Source organism: Miniopterus schreibersii (assembly GCF_964146895.1).
Source record: "Miniopterus schreibersii genome assembly, chromosome: 3".
Taxonomy (NCBI): domain Eukaryota; kingdom Metazoa; phylum Chordata; class Mammalia; order Chiroptera; family Miniopteridae; genus Miniopterus; species Miniopterus schreibersii.
The window spans coordinates 5,158,114-5,176,520 of NC_138103.1; the positions used below are offsets into that span (position 1 = coordinate 5,158,114).

The following is an 18,407-nucleotide window of genomic DNA, read 5'->3' on the forward strand; positions in this document are numbered from 1 at the left end:
ATCTTCCTACATCCCTTCTCTTAATGAAATTTATATATATATATATATATAAATTTTTTCATTGCCAAACCTGCAACACTTACCTGGGGCATAAAAAACTACAGTCCTGCTTACAGACTGGAATATAATGCCTATTTTGAATTACAGGATCTGTGACAAGGGAATCCTAAGTCTAGGTGTGGGCAGGAAGTTATCAACTGCTGCTTCTGTGGGTCACAAGGCCATTTTGGGAAAGAAGTGAGACCAAAATCGCTATCTGTATTTATCGGGGATGCCCATTCTTTTTGGAGGTGAGAAGGAATGATGCTGATGTCCAGATGACGTGCCATGGGAATCTCACCTGGCTCCACACATGCGGAGTGTTAATCCTTTGTGTTAATCGCTCCTCGTTCCATTTCTGTTTAGACCTAATTTCAAAGTCAACTTTGCCCTGGTACATTCTAAATTCTGTTAAAGGCAAAATACTTACAATGATGCAGTATGAGTTTCAAGTGAGCCTTTCAAGTCCGAAGTGGACCCTAATTACATGCTTTAAGTAAACATAAGCATTTAACTGGACAAGTGCTTCTGTGCATGTGTATGAAGGAGGCAGGGATGGGGCTCATAGAATATCCGTGAAAAACCATGATCAATCCAATGGTGTACCTTTGAAGGGGTGTTCATCTGGAAACTGGAAGGGTCAAAAGATGACAAAATACACCAAAAAAGCCCATTTTAAAAAAAAATTTTTTACTGATTTTTAGAGAGAGAGGAAGGGGGAGGGGGAGAGAGAGAGAAACATCGATGTGAAAACGAAAAGACTGACTGGCCACCTTCTGCACGCCACCTACTGGGGATCATGCCAGCAACCTGGGCATGTGCCCTGCCTGAGAATCGGCAAACTTTCAGTGCACGGGATGACACCCAACCAACGAACCACCCTGGCCAGAGCAAAAAAAAAAAGCCCACTTTAATATATATATATATATTTTTAATTTTATCTTTATTGTGGAAAGTATTACAGTCCCCCTTTTCCCCCCACTGACCCCCTTCACTCCACCTCCAGGCCTTCCCCACACCATTGTGTCCATGGGTTATGCATTTATGCATATAAGTTAAAAAAGGCCACTTTTAAACAGATTTATAACTTAAAAAGAAAGCCTAAAAATATTCTGAGAGGTATATTGTTTGATAGCAGCCATGAGAACTCCCAGCAACTGGGTGATTTGCCAGCTGACATGCCAGGTGATGGCATTTCCACGAGCAGCTCTGTCATTCTTCAGTCTTCCTCCCACAGGCCTTAGTCGTTTCCAAATGATGCTTCAGGGAGGATGAGGGGTCTGTGACTCTAGGACTAGTGTCCCCTCAGACAGCAAGGCCCCGACAAACTGAGCACACATCATGAGGTGAGGCCCAATGTTTTGGAGGTTTTTAAGGAGATATTTGAATTTTTTCCCATCTGGTTTACATTCAGGACGTAGTTGGCCATCTGAGAAATGCGCTTTCTTCTGGATTAGGAAATCTCATCATGGGACTTGAGATACACCGGTTTGGAAAGTTTCCTCAGTTTGTCCTGGCCCCGCAGTCCCCGGCCCCGCAGCGGGGCAAGGCCCATCGGAGGCAGATGAACCTGAGGAAGAGGAAGGGTAACATTAAGCAGCAGTCCCCGGCAGCGTGCGCTCACCGAGGATTTGCCGGATACGGTGCTCTCTGCTAAGCGCCAAATCTACACCGAGTCGTTACCTTAACCCTTACAGTCGCCTCGCACGGAATCATGCCCACACTTCCAGATGAGAAAGTGGAGGCCCACGGCTACACATGAAGTGGCGGAGCGGGGTCCGAGCCAGAGCTGCCTGAAGCAGCACTCGGGCCCCATCTGCGTGTTGCCTGCGTGGGGGAAAATGGCCAAGGCCACGCAGGGAAGTGACACTGCAAAGGCGAGGGAAGAGCGTGTGCAGAGACGCGTGCGGGTGGCACACTGGGACCCACCGACATGCCCACCGGAGGGGCTCGTCCTCACAACAGGACACACGGCAACCCTGTAAACAGAGGGAGCAGACATGGCCAGAAGCCACAGGGTAACATACGGAGGCAATAAACAGTACGCCCCGGACGCCGCACACTTTAAGGGAAGAAAATGTATGTACGTGAGTGTAGAAGAAAAGACTACACGGGTACATTACCAAACTCTTAGGTTGGGCCAATACAATATAAAACTGGTTTTGCAGGTCGGGTAGAAAACGGGCAGTTTCGTAAGGTCAACACAACAGCTACAGGGGTCCCTTCCACAGGGTACGAATTTTTGACAAATTTCACTTTCTACCTGATGCGTTCCTTTAAAGTTTGAACTTTATTCTTTTATTAACATCCAACCTGTCATATAGTAAGAAAATCTTTCCACAGAAAGTGAAAGGCTAAAGAGAAAGCTATGCGGGTGTGAGCTGGCTTTCGCTCCTGCACAGGGGAAAGCCGTACGAGCGAAAGCCAGGCGTCGGGCACTTGGGCCGGGCTGGGCGGCTGGGGCCCGCGAGCACGGCTGTCCCCACGTGCCTCCTCCATGGCTCGGGCTTCGGGACAAGCACTCGGGGGAGGGTAGGAGCCCCACGCTAACCAGTCACTTACCGGCCTTGGGTAGGGAATCTGGTAGTGCAGCCCCATCTCGATCCTGGCCGTGCACTCGTCTATGCACTGCTTCACCAGCGCTGCGTCCGTGAGCTGGTGAGAGGGAAACAGGCGTCTCTGATGCTACACAGAATACAGGTGCACGTTTTCTGAAATATTTTCGGTTTGCCATCCAGTAAATTAAATATTGATAATTCAAAAATTCAGAAACAATGTAATATAAAATTTACTGTGGATTAAACTTACAAAATCCCAGTTCCCCTCCCAAGGACAATTACCAGCAGTTTTTTGTCGGTCCTCCCAGCAGTATTCTCTGCATATATCAGCACACATGTATACATGTAGGTTTTTCTTTTTGTGTGTTTTTTAATTTTAAAAAATTTTAATATAGACATTATTGCAGGAGTCCCCTCCACCCCACCCTTTGCCAACCTCCACCCTTCCAGCCTCTCCCCTCCTTGGCCTTTACCAAATTACTGTCCATGACCATGGGGTATGCATATATGTTCTTTAGCTATTTCTCTCACCTTCTTTATCTAGTCACCCCCAACTCCCTCCCCTTGGGCACTGGCCAGTCTGTTCCATGTATTCATGCATCTGGTTCCATTTTGTTTGTCAGCTTATTTTGTACATTAGCTTCCACATATGAGTGCGATCATACAGCACTTGTCTTTCTCTCACTGGCTTATTTCACTTAGCATAATACTCTCCAGGTCCCTCCATGCTGCTGCAAAGGGTACAAGATCCTTCTTCTTTACAGCTGTATAGTACTCCATGGTGTGAATGTCCCACAGCTTTTTTATCCACTCAAGGTTTTTTTCTTACACAAACGATAGCTCACTTTGTTCTGAACTTTGCTTTTTCCACTAATAAATTGAAGCTCCTTCTATATTTTTACATATAAAACTGCCCTATTTTTTAAACAGCTGCACCAAATTCCAACATAATTTAACCAATATTCTGATGGACATTTAGGTTATCTCCAATCTTTGCCATTATGAACAAATCTGTTATGAATTCCTCTAAATTTTTTGGGCTTGTATGTAAATATATCTAAAAGATAATTTCCTAGAGAAAGAATTGTGGGTCAAAGGGTATATGTTCATGCATCTTTAATTCTCACAGATATTCCCTCTAGATTCAAATACCCTCTAAGACAGCAATCTTCAACCTTTTTCATCTCCTGGCACACATAAACTAATTATTAAAATTCTGCAGCATCCCCAAAAATATATTTTTTGCCAATCTGACAAAAAATAGGTATAATTTTGATTCATTCATACTGATGGCTAATTTTGTTTTATTTGACAATCTCAGGGAAAAGAGATCAATGCCCCTGACTAAATAGTCAGGTATTGCATGTTTTAAAAATTCTTGCAGCCCTGGCCAGGTGACTCGGTTGGAGTGTCACCCTGTGCACCAAAAGGTTGCAGGTTTGATTCCCGGTCAGGGCACAAAACTAGGTTGAGGGCTTGGGGCGGGTACGGGAAGGCACCTGATCGATGTTTCTCTCTCACATCAATGTTTCTCTCTCTCCCTCTCTCTCTAAAAATCAACAAAAATATACCCTTAGGTGAGGATTAAAAAAAAGAATAGATAAAAATTCTTGTGGCACACTAGTTGAAAACTGCTGATCTAAGAGGCTGATTGGCTTAAATTCCCACAAACAGGCAGTAAATTATATTCCCACATCACTGAGAGGCCTCCTCACATCCTCCCCACGTTGGTCCAACTTTAAAGTGCTGTCTAGACAAGGGAGGATGATTCACCTCTCTCTCATTTTGAACTGTGAACTGCCTTGCTCATTAGTAAGGGGAAGAAATGGCTTTTGAAATTCCAAAAATGTCAAATCGTGGCAGTTCAGTTGCAAGTAAAAGAATGACATGTTCATTCTGAAAAACAGAAAGCTTGGTGGTGAAGGGGAGAGAGCCTCTTGTTCTGAAGATGCCAAGTGAGTCAACACTCAGCTCCGCTAAGAGTTTGCAAGTGACCTCAAGGCCAGGGCTGGGACTGCATCAGCCCCACATGACACCCACAGGGAAGTCTGGGCTGCATGGCCTGGAAACTCCAAGTGCGTTTGTGTCCTATGGCACCTCTTGGAGCAGAGGGGAGTTCCAGGAATTGTGATGCACAGAAGCCAGCAGAGTCCCTTGGGGCAGAGCTCAGCTTTCTGACCTCTGTGCTTCTCAGAAGCTGTTGCTTTGCTGTCCGCTTTGGGAACATGCCCAGGTTCCTTCCCGCTTGTCTCTTAGATTCAGAGCCATTCATGAGATACCTTTGGGTTATTATCAAGCTCTTACAGCAAGTGAGGTTATAAGAAACTACTTATGTCCGTCTGCAGCGAGGGATGGGGGGAAAAGAAACCCCTGATAAAGCCATGGTTATGGGGGCTGAGGGCTCCTGGGGCTCCAGCTGTCCATCTGAACAAGTCTGGGTTAAAGTTCGCCAAATGCCACCTTTCAGAGGCTGCCTGCATGATTTGGCCATATCTACACACCACCTATAACAACATTAAACTTTTTCTTTAAATGGACTCTCCTAAGCACAGTATTTGTGAAATTACCTGATACTCTATTTTCTTTCTAATTCATAGTAAAACAAGCCCAATATGTCAAAACGAAAAGCCCTTGCACCTCTCCCAACACAACAGAATCTCACGTATGTACCGTGACCGGCACATATGCGCCCTCTGGCTCACACCACACTGGGCCAATTCAAGCGGAGGCCAACGGAGGACTGATTGCTGCCGTACCTGAAAACCCAAGGGGTCTTGGGCAGTCCTCAGGCGAGTGAGCCTACAGGGGTTTACTGGGCACGTACTACTGTGATATCCCCAGCACCAGGCTGGCCCCTGGTGGGTGTGTACTATTAGACAAATTCATGGGAGCACTACTGTACCCAGTTCTGTGTCCCAGAGGGCACACTCACTATGCCAGCCAAAGAGGCTCAGTTCAGAGCTGAGTTATAAAGGGAACCCTGTGCTTCAGTCCTATCCACTTCCCTCAGAATGGGTTTGTACTTGGAAGCTTTGAATAGTTTATGAATTAAGAAAAATAAACTGTGCACCTCCTGTGGGAGTGGCCTGCAACAGGCACAGCATGTGAGGGGCTGCTCCTCCCCCTGGAAGCTTTCGCTGGCCTGGCTCTGGAGTCTTCTGAGGATGCTGAGCCACTTACCGGCTGGACCGGGATCTGAAGCAAATGCCGAGACCCGAGCGGGGCTCCTGCTCCCGGTGGCCGCGCAGGCCAAGCAGGCTGCGCCTCTGGCCCCTGCCTGCCCGTGCTCTGCACTGTGGCTGCTCAGTCCTCCCAATTTTAGGACAGAAAAGAAATAAATGAACACAAGAAGCTGCTCTCCTCCATGAAATCTCCAACTGAGGCTACTCACGTTTTTGTTTTTCTGGAACAGCGTCCTGGCTTCATTTAATATGTACTGTTTTTCTCTAATGGTGTCTTCCATCTGTCCTGACGCCGCCTGCCATTTCCTCGCAAGCCTGAAAATTCGGCGGTAGAGGCCAAGAACTTCTTGTCGTGTTGCTGTCGTCATCCTCGGACCCACCAAAGTAGGAGAGAGAAAATTTGCATAAAAATCCAACTTGACAGTAGGCAGCCAGGCAGATGTGCACCTAAAACAAAATCAAACTCTTTAATTAAACTAGAATTGCTCTTTCTCAACCAATCTGTTTGGTGGCACTGCTAGAAAGGCGCTGTGGGAAAACCATCTCTCTCTGCTGGCCTTGTGCATCACCACGTGGTTGAGGGTTGCTCAGCCGTGCTACCTGCCACGACAGCCATTCTTACAAACATGCCAAGACCAAAATACACATTTACTCTTCTTTAAACCGGAACGCTTTACCAGAGTATCTTAGGAATGAGGCTTTCAGCATGTGTTCTGGTAAAATTATGTCACTGACCTGAGTGCCCAGGAGAAGGCATATTTTGAATAACTGAATTTAATGCAGGGGATGCAAACTCAAGTTCCTCCAGGGCCAGCCAGGCAGGGACCTGGCTGGGTGGGGACAGTGGCCAAGTGTACAGGACATGCCCCCTTAAAAGGGGATAGTTGCTACTCAGCCCCAGCCAGCCACTGCCATGTAGAAATGAGGGCCTAGGGATGCCAGATTTCCTGATAGCTTAATAGGTGGTCATCCAGACTTTTAAAATATGAAGTCTATAAAGAGACACTAACTAATCACTTTTGAAAATGTAAGTACCATGAAGGCCAAACAAATTGTGTCTGCAGGCTCAGTTCTACTCTTAGTTCAGCATAATCTTGTTGAAGATACGTAACATTCTTGGTCTACTGCCTTGTCCACATAAGAACTGTGCAATCAGAATTGAAAATATTTATGATAATTGAAGATCTTGTGGCCCCTCTGGATTTTTACTCCGAAACATCAATATTTTATGTTCAGAGGACTTGGCTAAGACCTGACCTAAATGCATTACCTAAAGCTAATTGTATTTTTAAAAATATGTATCTTTATTGATTTCAAAGAGAGGAAGGGAGAGGGAGAGAGAGAGAAACATCAATGATGAAAGAGTCATTGATCGGCTGCCTCCTGCAAGCCCCCCCACTAGGGATCAAGCCCACAACCCAGGCATGTGCCCTGACCTGGAATCAAACCAGGATCTCCTGGATCATAGGTCAATGCTCAACTGCTGAGCCATGCCGGCCGGGTGCTAACTATATTTTTAAAAATTAAATCCCTGTTATATTTTTATTATGAAGTATTTCAGATATACAAAATTATATAGAGAGTAATATAATTAACAGCCACATATTCACAATGAACCATAAAGAATAAACTATATATATAGTTGCAACTCCCACTGTACTCTCCAAATCAAATTCCCCTTCTCTCCTAGAAGGAAACACTATCCTGAATTTGTTTCTCACACACATCTTTACATTTAACATTATATAGTATTGCTTAGCAAGTTTAAAAACTGTATATAGTTTGTGAGATTCGTTGATGTTGTTCCATGTGGCTCTGGTTCATATATTCTCACTACTGCAATTCAGTCCACTGTATGAAGTCATCCCGTGTGCACTCTCCTGCTGACGGACATTAGGAATTTCCTTTTTCTTTTACTTAGGCAAAAACTTCATCCTATTTCTTTACTATTAAATTTAAATTCAGGAAAGAGAGAAAAAAGGGTCCACTACTAGAGGAGTCTGATTAGTCAGACTTGGAGAGTGGATCCTGTCCCATCTGTAACAAATGGGAAGCTGAGAAGACAGGAGGGCAGACTGGGAGAGTGAGCAGCACAGCCAGGCCCTGGGACACCTCCTCAGGAGTCCTGGGCTTTCCTCAAACAGGCTCATCAGGATCAGGAAGTAGGCTGCTCAGTGCCCTTTGGGCACATGACCTACCTCTGACCATGAGGGGTGGATGACACATGCTTTAGGGCAGTCATGAATTTATGAGAATTGGAGCAACTAAAGAATGGAGATGGGAGCTGGAAGTGGTGTTTATCCAGAAATTCTAAGTACCTGCAAAGAATTCACCTTACAGAGAATCTTTCAAATGTGACTGTCTGTCCTATTTATCCTGACCCTGTGACTTTTCTTGAGCAATGAGGAATGAACCAAGGCTTAACCATTTGATGAAAAACTTGAAAGCACTAAAATTCAAAAGTTAATAGGACTAAAGTTATATTCAACACCAATTCTGATGTCCATGATGCGTCAGAGAAAATGCTTAAAAAGAATGAATAAAAACTGAGAGAACATCATGCTCTGTGGCCAGTTGTTAATAAAAACCCAGATGAAATGACATTTTTCCCGCTCAAAGGAAAGGGTTTCTGAGTTCTGGCTCTTCCTAAAATCCCATGGTTTCACAGAAAATCTCTGAGTCAGTTCCTGTGAGAGGCAGGGCCTCTGAACTCACTTCTTTCAAAGACCGCCTCACTTCCCTGTCGCTACCACGGGGACGGCCCTGACTGCAGACACTGGAGGAAAGCGAAGGTCTGGCACATTAGAACAGCAGCGATCTTCTGCTAAGTGTGGCTTTAGTTAGTTTCCTTCTCTCTAAGAACCTCAGCTCCAAACTGTAACTGATCATACACCAGAATCTGTAATCAGGGAACTCAAGGTAACAAGCAGAACTAACAACTGGTACTTAATAGGCCTATTTTCAGAACACTTTAATTAATGTTTAAGTATTTGGAAAACTAATCCTGAAAGGGAGATAAGTGATATCTCCCTCTCCAACATCAGCTGATCCAGAAAACCTAAATCTGTTACTGGACTAAAGGGGTTCATTCATCTACATGCATTGAAGCCCAATCAAATGGGAACAGGAGTTGCAGCAAAGAAAGTGGAGGTTTATTAGTGAGGAAATGGTGCCAAGCCTGTGATCACACGTAAACTGATGCTAAAAGACCTGGCTTCCCGATGGCTTCCCGGGGATGGGTTATATGGGGAAAAATCATTAATCATGGTGGCTAAAGGAGTTGGGGCCAGGGTAGGGAGTACTTGATCATTGCACCAGGTCCCAATGTCAGCCATGGCATCATTCTGCAGGTTTCATGAGGGTGTGGTCCCTAGGGGGTCCTTCTGCTTTCATGGGCCTGGGGCTGAAAACATCTGCAGTCAGGTGTTATCTATAGCTTGACCAATATTCTGTGTTCAACAGACCAGGCTTTTTTCTTCAGACTGTTTGATACCAGACAGTCCTAAGGGCTTAACGAGCACGGAAAGGAATGGATAAACAGGACTGTGTTAAAGAAATGGAGTTTCTGGGCGGCTCAGTTGGTTGGAGTGTCATCTCATACACCAAAAAGGTTGTGGGCTCACTTCCCAGTTAGGGCACATACCTAGACTGCGGGTTTGATCCCCAGTAGGGGCGCGCATGGGAGGTAACCAATCAGTATTTCTCTCTCACATCGATGTTCCTCTTCCTCCCTCCCTCTCTCTCTCAAATCAATAAAAAACATATCCTCAGGTGAGGATGGAAAAAAAGAAAGAAAGAGAGTTTCTGTGTGGTTACAAATTGTGAAGATTTCCAGAGAGAAGGGTCTAAAGAGGTTTGCCTGTGGGGTCCTATTTATAAGTCTGGCCTACCACTTCCTTCTAACTCTTGTGCGAAAAGGCAAGAAAAAAATGCTTCTTTTGTCCTTTCCTTATTAGAATCTTTTCAGTTTTTTGAGGAAATCTTACCTTAGGGGTACGTACCTATCTGTTATCTCTTCCTAGAAGGCTCTCCTCTGACCCCCCTCCATGTACCTGACCAACCCCTAATCACCCCTCAGTTCTCAGTGAAAACATGGATGTCTCCGATGACCCTTCTCCCCTCCCCCGTCTGCCTCATCATATACCCCAGGGCAGGTCTCTCTGTTAAACAGGGCCTTTGCCCCTTGTATTTCTTCTTGGTAGTACTGATCACTCAAGAAATGGTCTGTTAATGCCTGTCTTCCCCCACAGACTCTAACCTTTATGGGGACGGTAACCACATCCATCTTATTTACTGCTGAATTCTGAGCACTCAGCAAGGTGCATAATCGGTAGTCAACAAATGTCTGTTGAATAAATGAAAATCTCATGTCACGGAAAGCTTGCGATTTTAGAAACAAAATCAGCCATATATAAAAAAATTTAAAAAGTTCTTTTTCTTTTGGGTTAGATTTGTCTCTGCTCCTAGGAAGCAATTTGTTTAGTGCCTTTTCCCTAGGAGTCTTCCTTCCTATGGATTTAATGGCTTGAAACCAACATTTACTCCTCAAACCACTGATGACCTCTCATTACTTACGCAGAACCAAGGTAGCCCTTTTCCTTCCTCGCTAGCTTCAGGGGTTGATCTGATGTTATGGGGGTCTGCTAGGATTTTCCAAGTGACATTAGAAACATGAAGTTGTTTAGAGGACCACAACTGAACTGCAGTATCAACTGCCTGTAAGTCTATTCTTACAGAATTTTTACAGTAAAAATATTTAAACTTTCAATCAGAGATTGACATTTCTTTAACCTCTGCTTCTTTTCACCTCCTTAACCCCACAATCCCAGAATGAGAAAAGATAAGAGATATAAAGTATGAATGGAAGAAAATGACTGGAAAGGGGCCTATTTTCTTAAAATCGTACCCCATGTATACAGTCCCAAGCTAAAATCGTTACTAAGCACCTACTGTGTGCAGCTTGTGCCAGAAAGAACAGGCTGACAAGGCTTGCCGCTAGTGCATCTGGCCTCTGGTCATAGTCAGGAGAAGTTTCCTGTACAGCAGGTGTCCCAAAGATTGCTTGGGGAGGCGATTTTTTGATGCACAATACAAATATTTTTTACTGTGATTCTTTTAATGTGTTTTAATAGCCCACCAAACCATGATTTAAAATAATTTCAATTTTGTAGTGAGACAGCTTCCTTTAAACAAATGTATTACAAAATATTTTAAGCTAGTTTAATATATAGGTAAGTAATAGTAAAAATTGTAAGTGGACTCTGAAAAAGAATAATTTGGGAGCTGCTGCTCTAAGACACCTGCTGTGTCAAGCCTAGGTGTTCACCCTGGCTGAGCCATCCACTTAGAATGCCTATTGTCTCTAGCCACCCCACCCACCCCACCCCACCCAGCACACACCTACTCATAGTACTCTCAGGTTTTCTGGAGCACCCTTTCACAGACTGCAGGAACGCCCTTTATCCAGCACATCTAGGCACTGGGCGTGTCCAGATCTAGTTTTACAGGAGGCCTAGAGGAGATTTGCCACTTCACCCTTTCCCCCACCTTTGGAAAGACCTTACAGCATGAATATTGGGAATTTAAGAGCAGAGATGAAAATTCCCTTTCTCCTGATGAAATTTATAGAAGCATGACTCTGGTCTCAAGAATGTCAAAATTCCACATTTTTAACTCTCACGAGGCTTTGCCTTCTACTGAAGAGAAAGTGCTGCAGTACAAACACGGGACAGTAAAGGCAAGTTCCAGAAGTACTTGCCTTCAAGCCCCAGGTAGAAGGAAAAAGGTCTTTCTATTCTTTCAAGATCTGCCCCTCGTGGATTTTTTTTCTCATCATGACTAATGTAGTCAAATTTCTCTCCCAAGTACTTTACGATTTTGAGGGGTGGGCAGAAGGTGGAGATTGTGAAATCTATCCAAACAAAATCAGTCTTATGTGCTCACTGTGCACCAGTGGTGGCTAGTCCCGGGTCCTGCGGCCCTAAGTCCTTAGATCTGGGGCTTTTTGCCAAATGAAGGTCCCAACTCTTTCTACTTCTATGCCTAGCTGCTGATTCTCACCCTTTGGCCCCTGTCACTTTTAATGGGTGCCTTGTTCACGCTGAGACTGGGTCAGCGTCCCTGCCGTGCCTGCCTCTGGCATCTCCACACACTCCCCATCACAGCGTTCATCCTAGTCCACTGTAATTTTCTTTCTTCCTCTACTGTGTGTTTTGTAGGGGGAGAGGGAAGAGGCCTGGGACTGTTTCATTCATTACACTCCTAGGCCATGCACATAGTTGGCGCTTAAAGTAGGGGGTGGGGCAAAAGTAGATTTACAGATGTTGTTATGGAAAAGAATACAGTAATTAATAAATAATAACACATGAACAAACTGCTTCATCTACTCACAACTGTAAACCTACTTTTGCCACACCCGGTATGAGTGTTAGAAGAATAAACGGCACACACAGAACAGTCACCCCTACTGCCCATTCTCACCTTCAGGTATATGGCCCAGGCTTTCCAACGGAAGGCCCTAGAGCATTTAAAGTGCTAATTAACTCTCACAATGATGTTTTTGAGGGTGGTGCTATGGGTGTCAGGACAGAGGACTGAAGACTCAGTGTAGTTTGTGAGGGAGGCCTCATCAGTTCCACCCATGACAGAAGATACACGGCTAGAAGGGAAACCTCCCTCTTCTGCTCATCTGAGCCAGTTAGGGTTCACTGAAGCTCAGAACCAAACATATAGGAAAATGGGGTTGTGATAATTTTTGTTTTTTGAAAAACAATCCCTTTGGGGAATAGGGCTCACTGACCCAAGCGATCAGGAGTCTAAAGTAACCCAGACATTTTCACTTTAAGTTTTGTCTCTGGTGAATCTCTGGGGAACTGAAATGCTCTTTTAATGCCAAAGCAAACTGGCCCTGATAGCAGAACAGAGAATGGCTGCCTGTTTCAGACAGTTTTTCCATATATGTACGGACAAGGAGATATAACACAAACAACGAACTAATGGGCTCTGCAGTGGTAGAACCTGGGTTTGAATCCTGACTTCACTACACTGGGCAGGTCTTCCAGTGCCTCAATTAAACTGTAAAACGGGGCAACAAGCAAAACTTCTTAAGAGTTGTAAGAATCATTCATTAGATAATCCATGCAAATCGCCTAGCACAGAGAGTTAACAAAGGCAAATGTTACCTGAACAAGAGGAAACGAGGGTCTCTTTCATCTATGTTAACTTTTGTCTGTAGAGGGGGGAAAAGAAATGGGTAGACTGTAGGCAGATGTATTGCTCTGTGGTAGTAATGGACTTTCCTAAAGCTGTTTCCCTGGACCATTAATAACCCCGCACAGTAAAGGGTTACTGTTCTTCAGTGTGAGCAAACAACCCAGCTGGAGGCACTGCAGACCACAGAGCATACTTCTCACTGAAAATATAATGCAGATACCAACACCCAAGGCATGATCGGGCTTCCCTTCCTATTTTCTTCCTTCATCTCTTACTCCTTGCTTGTCCTTCAGTGCACTTTTTCCTAGATCCCCTACACTCCCTATGTTCTGGCGCACACCCGTATCCTATACAGTCTCATCCTTGCTCAAGTCCAATAACCTTCGAGCTAAACTGTGCCCCTCACTCCTGTCCTTCCTCCCCTCCATCAATCAGCCAACGCACACACCCCATGGACTTGCTTCCTGTCCTGGGTTCAGTTCTGGGTTACTAGAATCCAAAAAGGGAAGTGTATTGCCACACAGTTCTGCAAATCTCAGGATATGCCTGTGGGGCATACGTCATCACACCACACTGACTTTCTGAACAGTATCTTTTTACACAGAAAGTGACAATATCGTGTGTCAGACAGGGGGCAGGGAATAGAGAGGGCACATCATGATTAAATTTTACCTAAAGAAAAAGGAATTTATATGGGAAATCTTCAGAACATAGGGAAAAATCAAAACTACTGATGTCTGAAAGACTTCAACTTTCCCAAACAAGATGTTATGGGTTAAGTACACTCATTCTAAATATACCTGCACAGGGAACACACAAGACTGCACTGGTAAGGGGACTCTAATCAGGCTACTGTAACTGGGACATTTACAGCTGTTATTCCCCTTGGGGACAGCAATTCTAAATGAAAACCAACTTTCTGCCATTAAGTCAAAAGAAATGGAAGTATCTGGTTCCTTATCTGCATATTTTGGGATGAAGATAAGGTAAGGGGTTGGGAACCAGTTACCACAAGTAGGAGTCGGTGTTAGAGGCGCACACGTGTGTGTGCATACTGGAAATAAATGAAAACTAGGTCTGTGCTAAAGATCAACCAGAGCCATTCATTCACAGCTACCCAGGATTTCAACCCATCATAGGAATTAGGAAGTCAAAGACGACGAAACACTTAAATTTAAACTAACATTTAGATCCCTCCTTTCTGATTATTCCTAAGGAACTGGCTTAGGAAACTGACAAGAGGACTTTGGTTGTAACATTAGATATAGCTGGAGTTTTCTAGCACCTGACGCATGATCCAGCCATCTGATGAATAACATCACTGTGTGCAGGGGTCCTTGCCTTTCACAGTAGTTTCCAAGTACTCTCCAACTATCAAATAAATAACCATTGAAGAAGCAGCTTTGCTCATCTACAGAGGCATGGAGTTCTTTACTACACAAAGTACCTTTGAGAGTAGGAACAATGATTATCCATTTCCACCTGTGTGAAATGATTAGCATGCACAGTACCTTCAAGCTCCATCTTCAGTGATGGAAATATTCCACTGGCCACATGAAGCTACTGGGCACTTGAAATATGGTTAGTGCACTGGAGGAACTGAGTTTTAAATTTTATTTTTCTTAAATTTAAATAGCTACATATAGCTAGTGGCTATATATGGAAAGTACAGCTCTAGACCAAGAACCATAAATCCAGTGCCCACAGGGGTCAGGTAGGTAGTGGAGGGGAGAGATTTTAGACAGCCTTGAGCACTGAGCCACATACAAAGAGGGAAGCAGCTCCTTGGCTCCAGGTTACTGCTGCTGTGTAGAAACCTCCGCCTGGTGTACCCAGATTGTCTCATTTTTCAAATGAAGCTGAAAATCCACATTTTGATGCCCAGGTTTTATTTATTTTTTAAAAATTTTTATGAGTTTATTTGAGCCAAACTGACGACATGTTCGGGAGCAAGACCTCAAATGCTCTGGATGCCCAATTTTTAAATGTTGGCAAGTAAATTTAAAAAAATAATTTAAATCATTTTGTGGGCTGAAAAATATGTTTGCAGGCAATATCTGTCTTGCCAGTTTGCAACCTCTATCTAGGACAACCTCTTCTGCTCAAAGAAAAGGGCCTCATCCAAGGCCACTCTGCGGGCCATCTCAGGTTTTCTTCCTTGGATGTCAGCAGCAGATCCAAGACTGGAACCCAGGCCTTCTGATTCTTCTTCTGATACTCTTTCTCGATTTTATGAGATTGACCACATCTAGATTGTGGTGGCAGTGGCGGCAGCAGCAGGGACAAAAGCCCCTTTGTCAAAAGCTGTTGAATGAGACAGGCAAGCCATGACAGGTGGAATAGGAAGACTGAGATAGCTAGCTGAACAAACTGACAGCAATTTACAGCAGATTACAGAAGGTCACTTCCCTAGAAATAACATGGAGGCCTCAGTTATATTTCAGCTCCAGGCCCAGAAAAGCAGCAAAACCAGGTTGGTGACACCAGAACCAGCTGCAATGAATAAGGACCCCCTGCCCCGGCACTAACCAATCAGTGGAGGCCACTGCCCTGGAGGAGCACACCTAGAAAACCGATGAATATTGTGCTAAAACCCTCCCCTGAGACCTCCTCTAAAATTCCCACCTACAAGAGAGAAATAAAAGCCTCAAGACAAAGGACCAGAGCGTGATCTCCCTCTGGGGAGCACCTGTCCTCCCCCTCCCTCCCCATTCCCTTTTCCCTTTTCTTCCCCCACAGGCACGCAACTCCTAAACCCTACTAAACCCTACTAAACTCTACAGGACTCCACCAGACTTGCAGCCAGGGCAGCAATGGGCAGAGGCAGCGCATTGCAGGCTAGTCTCCGGATCCTGACCCCAAGGCCTCCTTTTCTCTGACTTCCCAGAGAGCCAGGGCAGCCCAGCCTAGGCTCTCCTGTTGTTTTTCTATGCTAAGCCCTTTCTTGTTTTACTGTCCCCAGCTTTAGTAAATGTTCCCTCCCAGTCATCTGGACTCCTGTTGTGAAATTTTTCCTGCACGAAGTCAAGAGCCCGCACACTACCTGCTGGCCCTAGGCAGACCCACCAAGGGCCAGGTCCCCTTTCTGGTAACACTGAAGTCCATGACTGGTACCTTATGAACACTGTTCCTACATAGCTATAACCACATGTTGAACCCTATGGATAAGGCTCTCCAATAGGAGCCATCAGGACACACAGAAATAGTCTGTGGGGGAGACAGACATATAAACCACAAGCAAAGTCAGGCTTGCTATAATGGACACAAATCACATGGACGCGAGTCCAAAAGCACTGCTGCCAGGGGAGGGAGGGAAAAGACTGAGCCAGGCCTAAGGGATGAGTAGAAGCTGGTTAGTGGGTGGATGAGTCTCACTGACTATGAGGGTGTGGTCCATTATTCCAGGATATTAAGGGGGCCTCCTTTTATCTTTGAGGACTTGTCTGTGTCAAGAGTTTCCTTTTCAGGCTTCTCCTCTGGGTGAAGAGCCCTAGGAGTTTAGGGGCCTAGGTGATCCAGAAATAAATCCTTACCTATATTTATTATCTCTATGGCTCTTCCCCTGACTTGCAAATCCAGCTTCCCAACATCTGGTAAATACTGACCAAACCTAGTATGTTCACAGAACTCCCAGTATGTCCATCCACGGTTTTCCCTTAGGGGCCATCCTTGGCTGCTCCCTCTCCCGTATGCTTCCCAAACACACCTGGGGCGAGCTCTCCCCCCAGGAGCACGCAGGGGCCTTCCCCCTGCCCCTGTTCCAAGTCTCCCCCAACTCTCACCCCACAAGAGGGGTACCCTTGCCATTCTCTCTGGGAAGCTCCAAGGGCCCTTCTTTTGCCTCTGAAACTTTTTTTTTTAATATACCTTTATTGATTTCAGAGAGAGGAAAGGAGACGGAAAGAGAGAGATAGAAACATCAATGATGAGAGTCATTGATCGGCTGCCTCCTGCACGCCCCCCACTGGGGATGGAGCCCGCAGCCCGGGCATGTGCCCCGACCGGGAATCGAACCCCCATCGCCTGGATCTTAGGTCGACGCTCAACCGCTGAGCCACGCCCGGCCGGGCTGCCTCTGTAACTTTTTAAATAAATGTTCTCTTATTAAAACGCACACACGACAAAACAAAAGGCACCCTGAATTTAATTCTCTCCATTTCCACTGCAACGAACAACGCAGCCTTCACCTCTCCCTTGGCTACTGCAGCAGCCTCCTAACAGGTCTGACAACTTCCATCCCGCTCTATGCGGCAGCCACGAGAGATTTTTTTTTTTTTCAAATGTAAGTCAGATCATGTCACTTCCCTTCCTAAACCGTGCGGCACGCGGCACGCGGCACGCAGACCCTCGCGGCGGCTCAGGGCCGCGCCCAGGCCCCGCCACCGGCCGTCTCGGGCCGCTCGGGCCCACGTCCTTCCCGTTCCAGCTCCCGGCCCCGCGCTTCCTGCCTCGGACCCTTCGGCTTTTCTTCTCCCCTGGAAAGCTCTTTAGCCAGTGCCCTCTTTTCTGGGGTCCCCGCAATACCCGGCCTCCCCGGAACACCTCACCCGACTTAGAGCGGCGCTCCCCTATCTCGTTACCGCCTTCGGGGGCGTTTCCCACTGGCTGGCATCTTCCTTACTGATCTACTTCTTAACTTTCTCCTGGACTCGAATAGAGGGTCGCGGAGCAAAGCCTCCTTCCGGGGACCGAGGGGATTACGACGCCGGGTCACTATCCTAGGAAGTCCCGTATCCCGAACGGCGGCTTCGTTTGGGTCAACTTTCCCAGGCTAGACGATCGCGCCCCGGGACTGACCCTACTAATCTCCCATTTACACTCGGGGACCCAAAGGGTTCAGGATGGCCCCCCGAGGGCTGCAGACCGGCGTCCCAGCGTGCCCAGGCCAGGCCTCCCCTTCCCGGCCCTCGGGCCGCCGGCCTGAGCGGGTTCCCGAGGCCAGAGGCGCGACCCGGAGCCGCCCTCGCAAGCTGGGGTCACACAGGCGCGTCTCCTAGCAACGCCGCACCCCTCACCCCCACCCCACCCCTGCCCCAGGGGCGCCAACCCCTGCCCGCAGTCTCCGCGCCAGGAGCCCGCGCCTCGGTCCCGGCACTCACTCCGCGTCAGTCCTGCCTTCCCCACCCACGGAAGCGCCGCGGCGCCCAGCCCGCTGCGAGGCGGCGACGCCGGGAGCCCCGCGGAGCCCGGGCCGGCGGAATCGGGCAGGTCCAGTGGGCCGGCCGGGCCGAACCACGCGCGGACGTCTGTGGGAGAACTGCCCCGGGCCTGGGGTGGTCTCGAGCCTCGCTTAAACCTCAAACCCTAGCCCACCCTCCTCCGTGTACCCAACGGTATGGCCAACTGCGTCCTCTCCCTCTTTCCCCTCTACCCCTTTCGCTGTCCTCCCCCCTCCCAGCCCCCAAATGGTTCAGCC

General features: G+C 46.6%; 1 protein-coding gene across 6 annotated transcripts; it reads right to left on the reverse strand.

The window, feature by feature from the left end:
- Positions 1-987: 987 nt before the first annotated feature.
- Positions 988-18,394, reverse strand: LYRM1 (LYR motif containing 1). 6 transcript variants are annotated; one of them, XM_081131548.1, is made up of 5 exons: positions 18,091-18,394; positions 12,961-13,007; positions 5,989-6,226; positions 2,602-2,694; positions 988-1,609 (listed from the first exon to the last, which is right to left on the reverse strand). In XM_081131548.1, exons 3-5 carry the CDS (start codon positions 6,145-6,147, stop codon positions 1,493-1,495), a joined length of 369 nt encoding a protein of 122 aa, XP_080987674.1. In that variant the 5' UTR covers positions 6,148-6,226; positions 12,961-13,007; positions 18,091-18,394; the 3' UTR covers positions 988-1,492. The 6 variants fall into 6 exon arrangements, with proteins under 6 accessions (XP_080987674.1, XP_080987676.1, XP_080987673.1 ...); XM_081131550.1 differs by lacking the exon at positions 12,961-13,007 and having other exon boundaries at positions 5,989-6,148; positions 18,091-18,369; XM_081131547.1 differs by lacking the exon at positions 12,961-13,007 and having other exon boundaries at positions 18,091-18,360.
- Positions 18,395-18,407: the final 13 nt, after the last annotated feature.

Excerpts from the sequence above, each read along its gene's own strand:
- LYRM1 (XM_081131546.1), bottom strand. The coding sequence starts at position 6,147 with ATGACGACAGCAACACGACAAGAAGTTCTTGGCCTCTACCGCCGAATT. Across the intron at positions 2,725-5,988 it reads TGTTCCAGAAAAACAAAAAC|CATCAGAGACGCCTGTTTCC; the intron begins GTGAGTAGCCTC and ends TATTCTGTGTAG. Across the intron at positions 1,610-2,601 it reads AGATTCCCTACCCAAGGCCG|GTTCATCTGCCTCCGATGGG; the intron begins GTAAGTGACTGG and ends CCTCTTCCTCAG.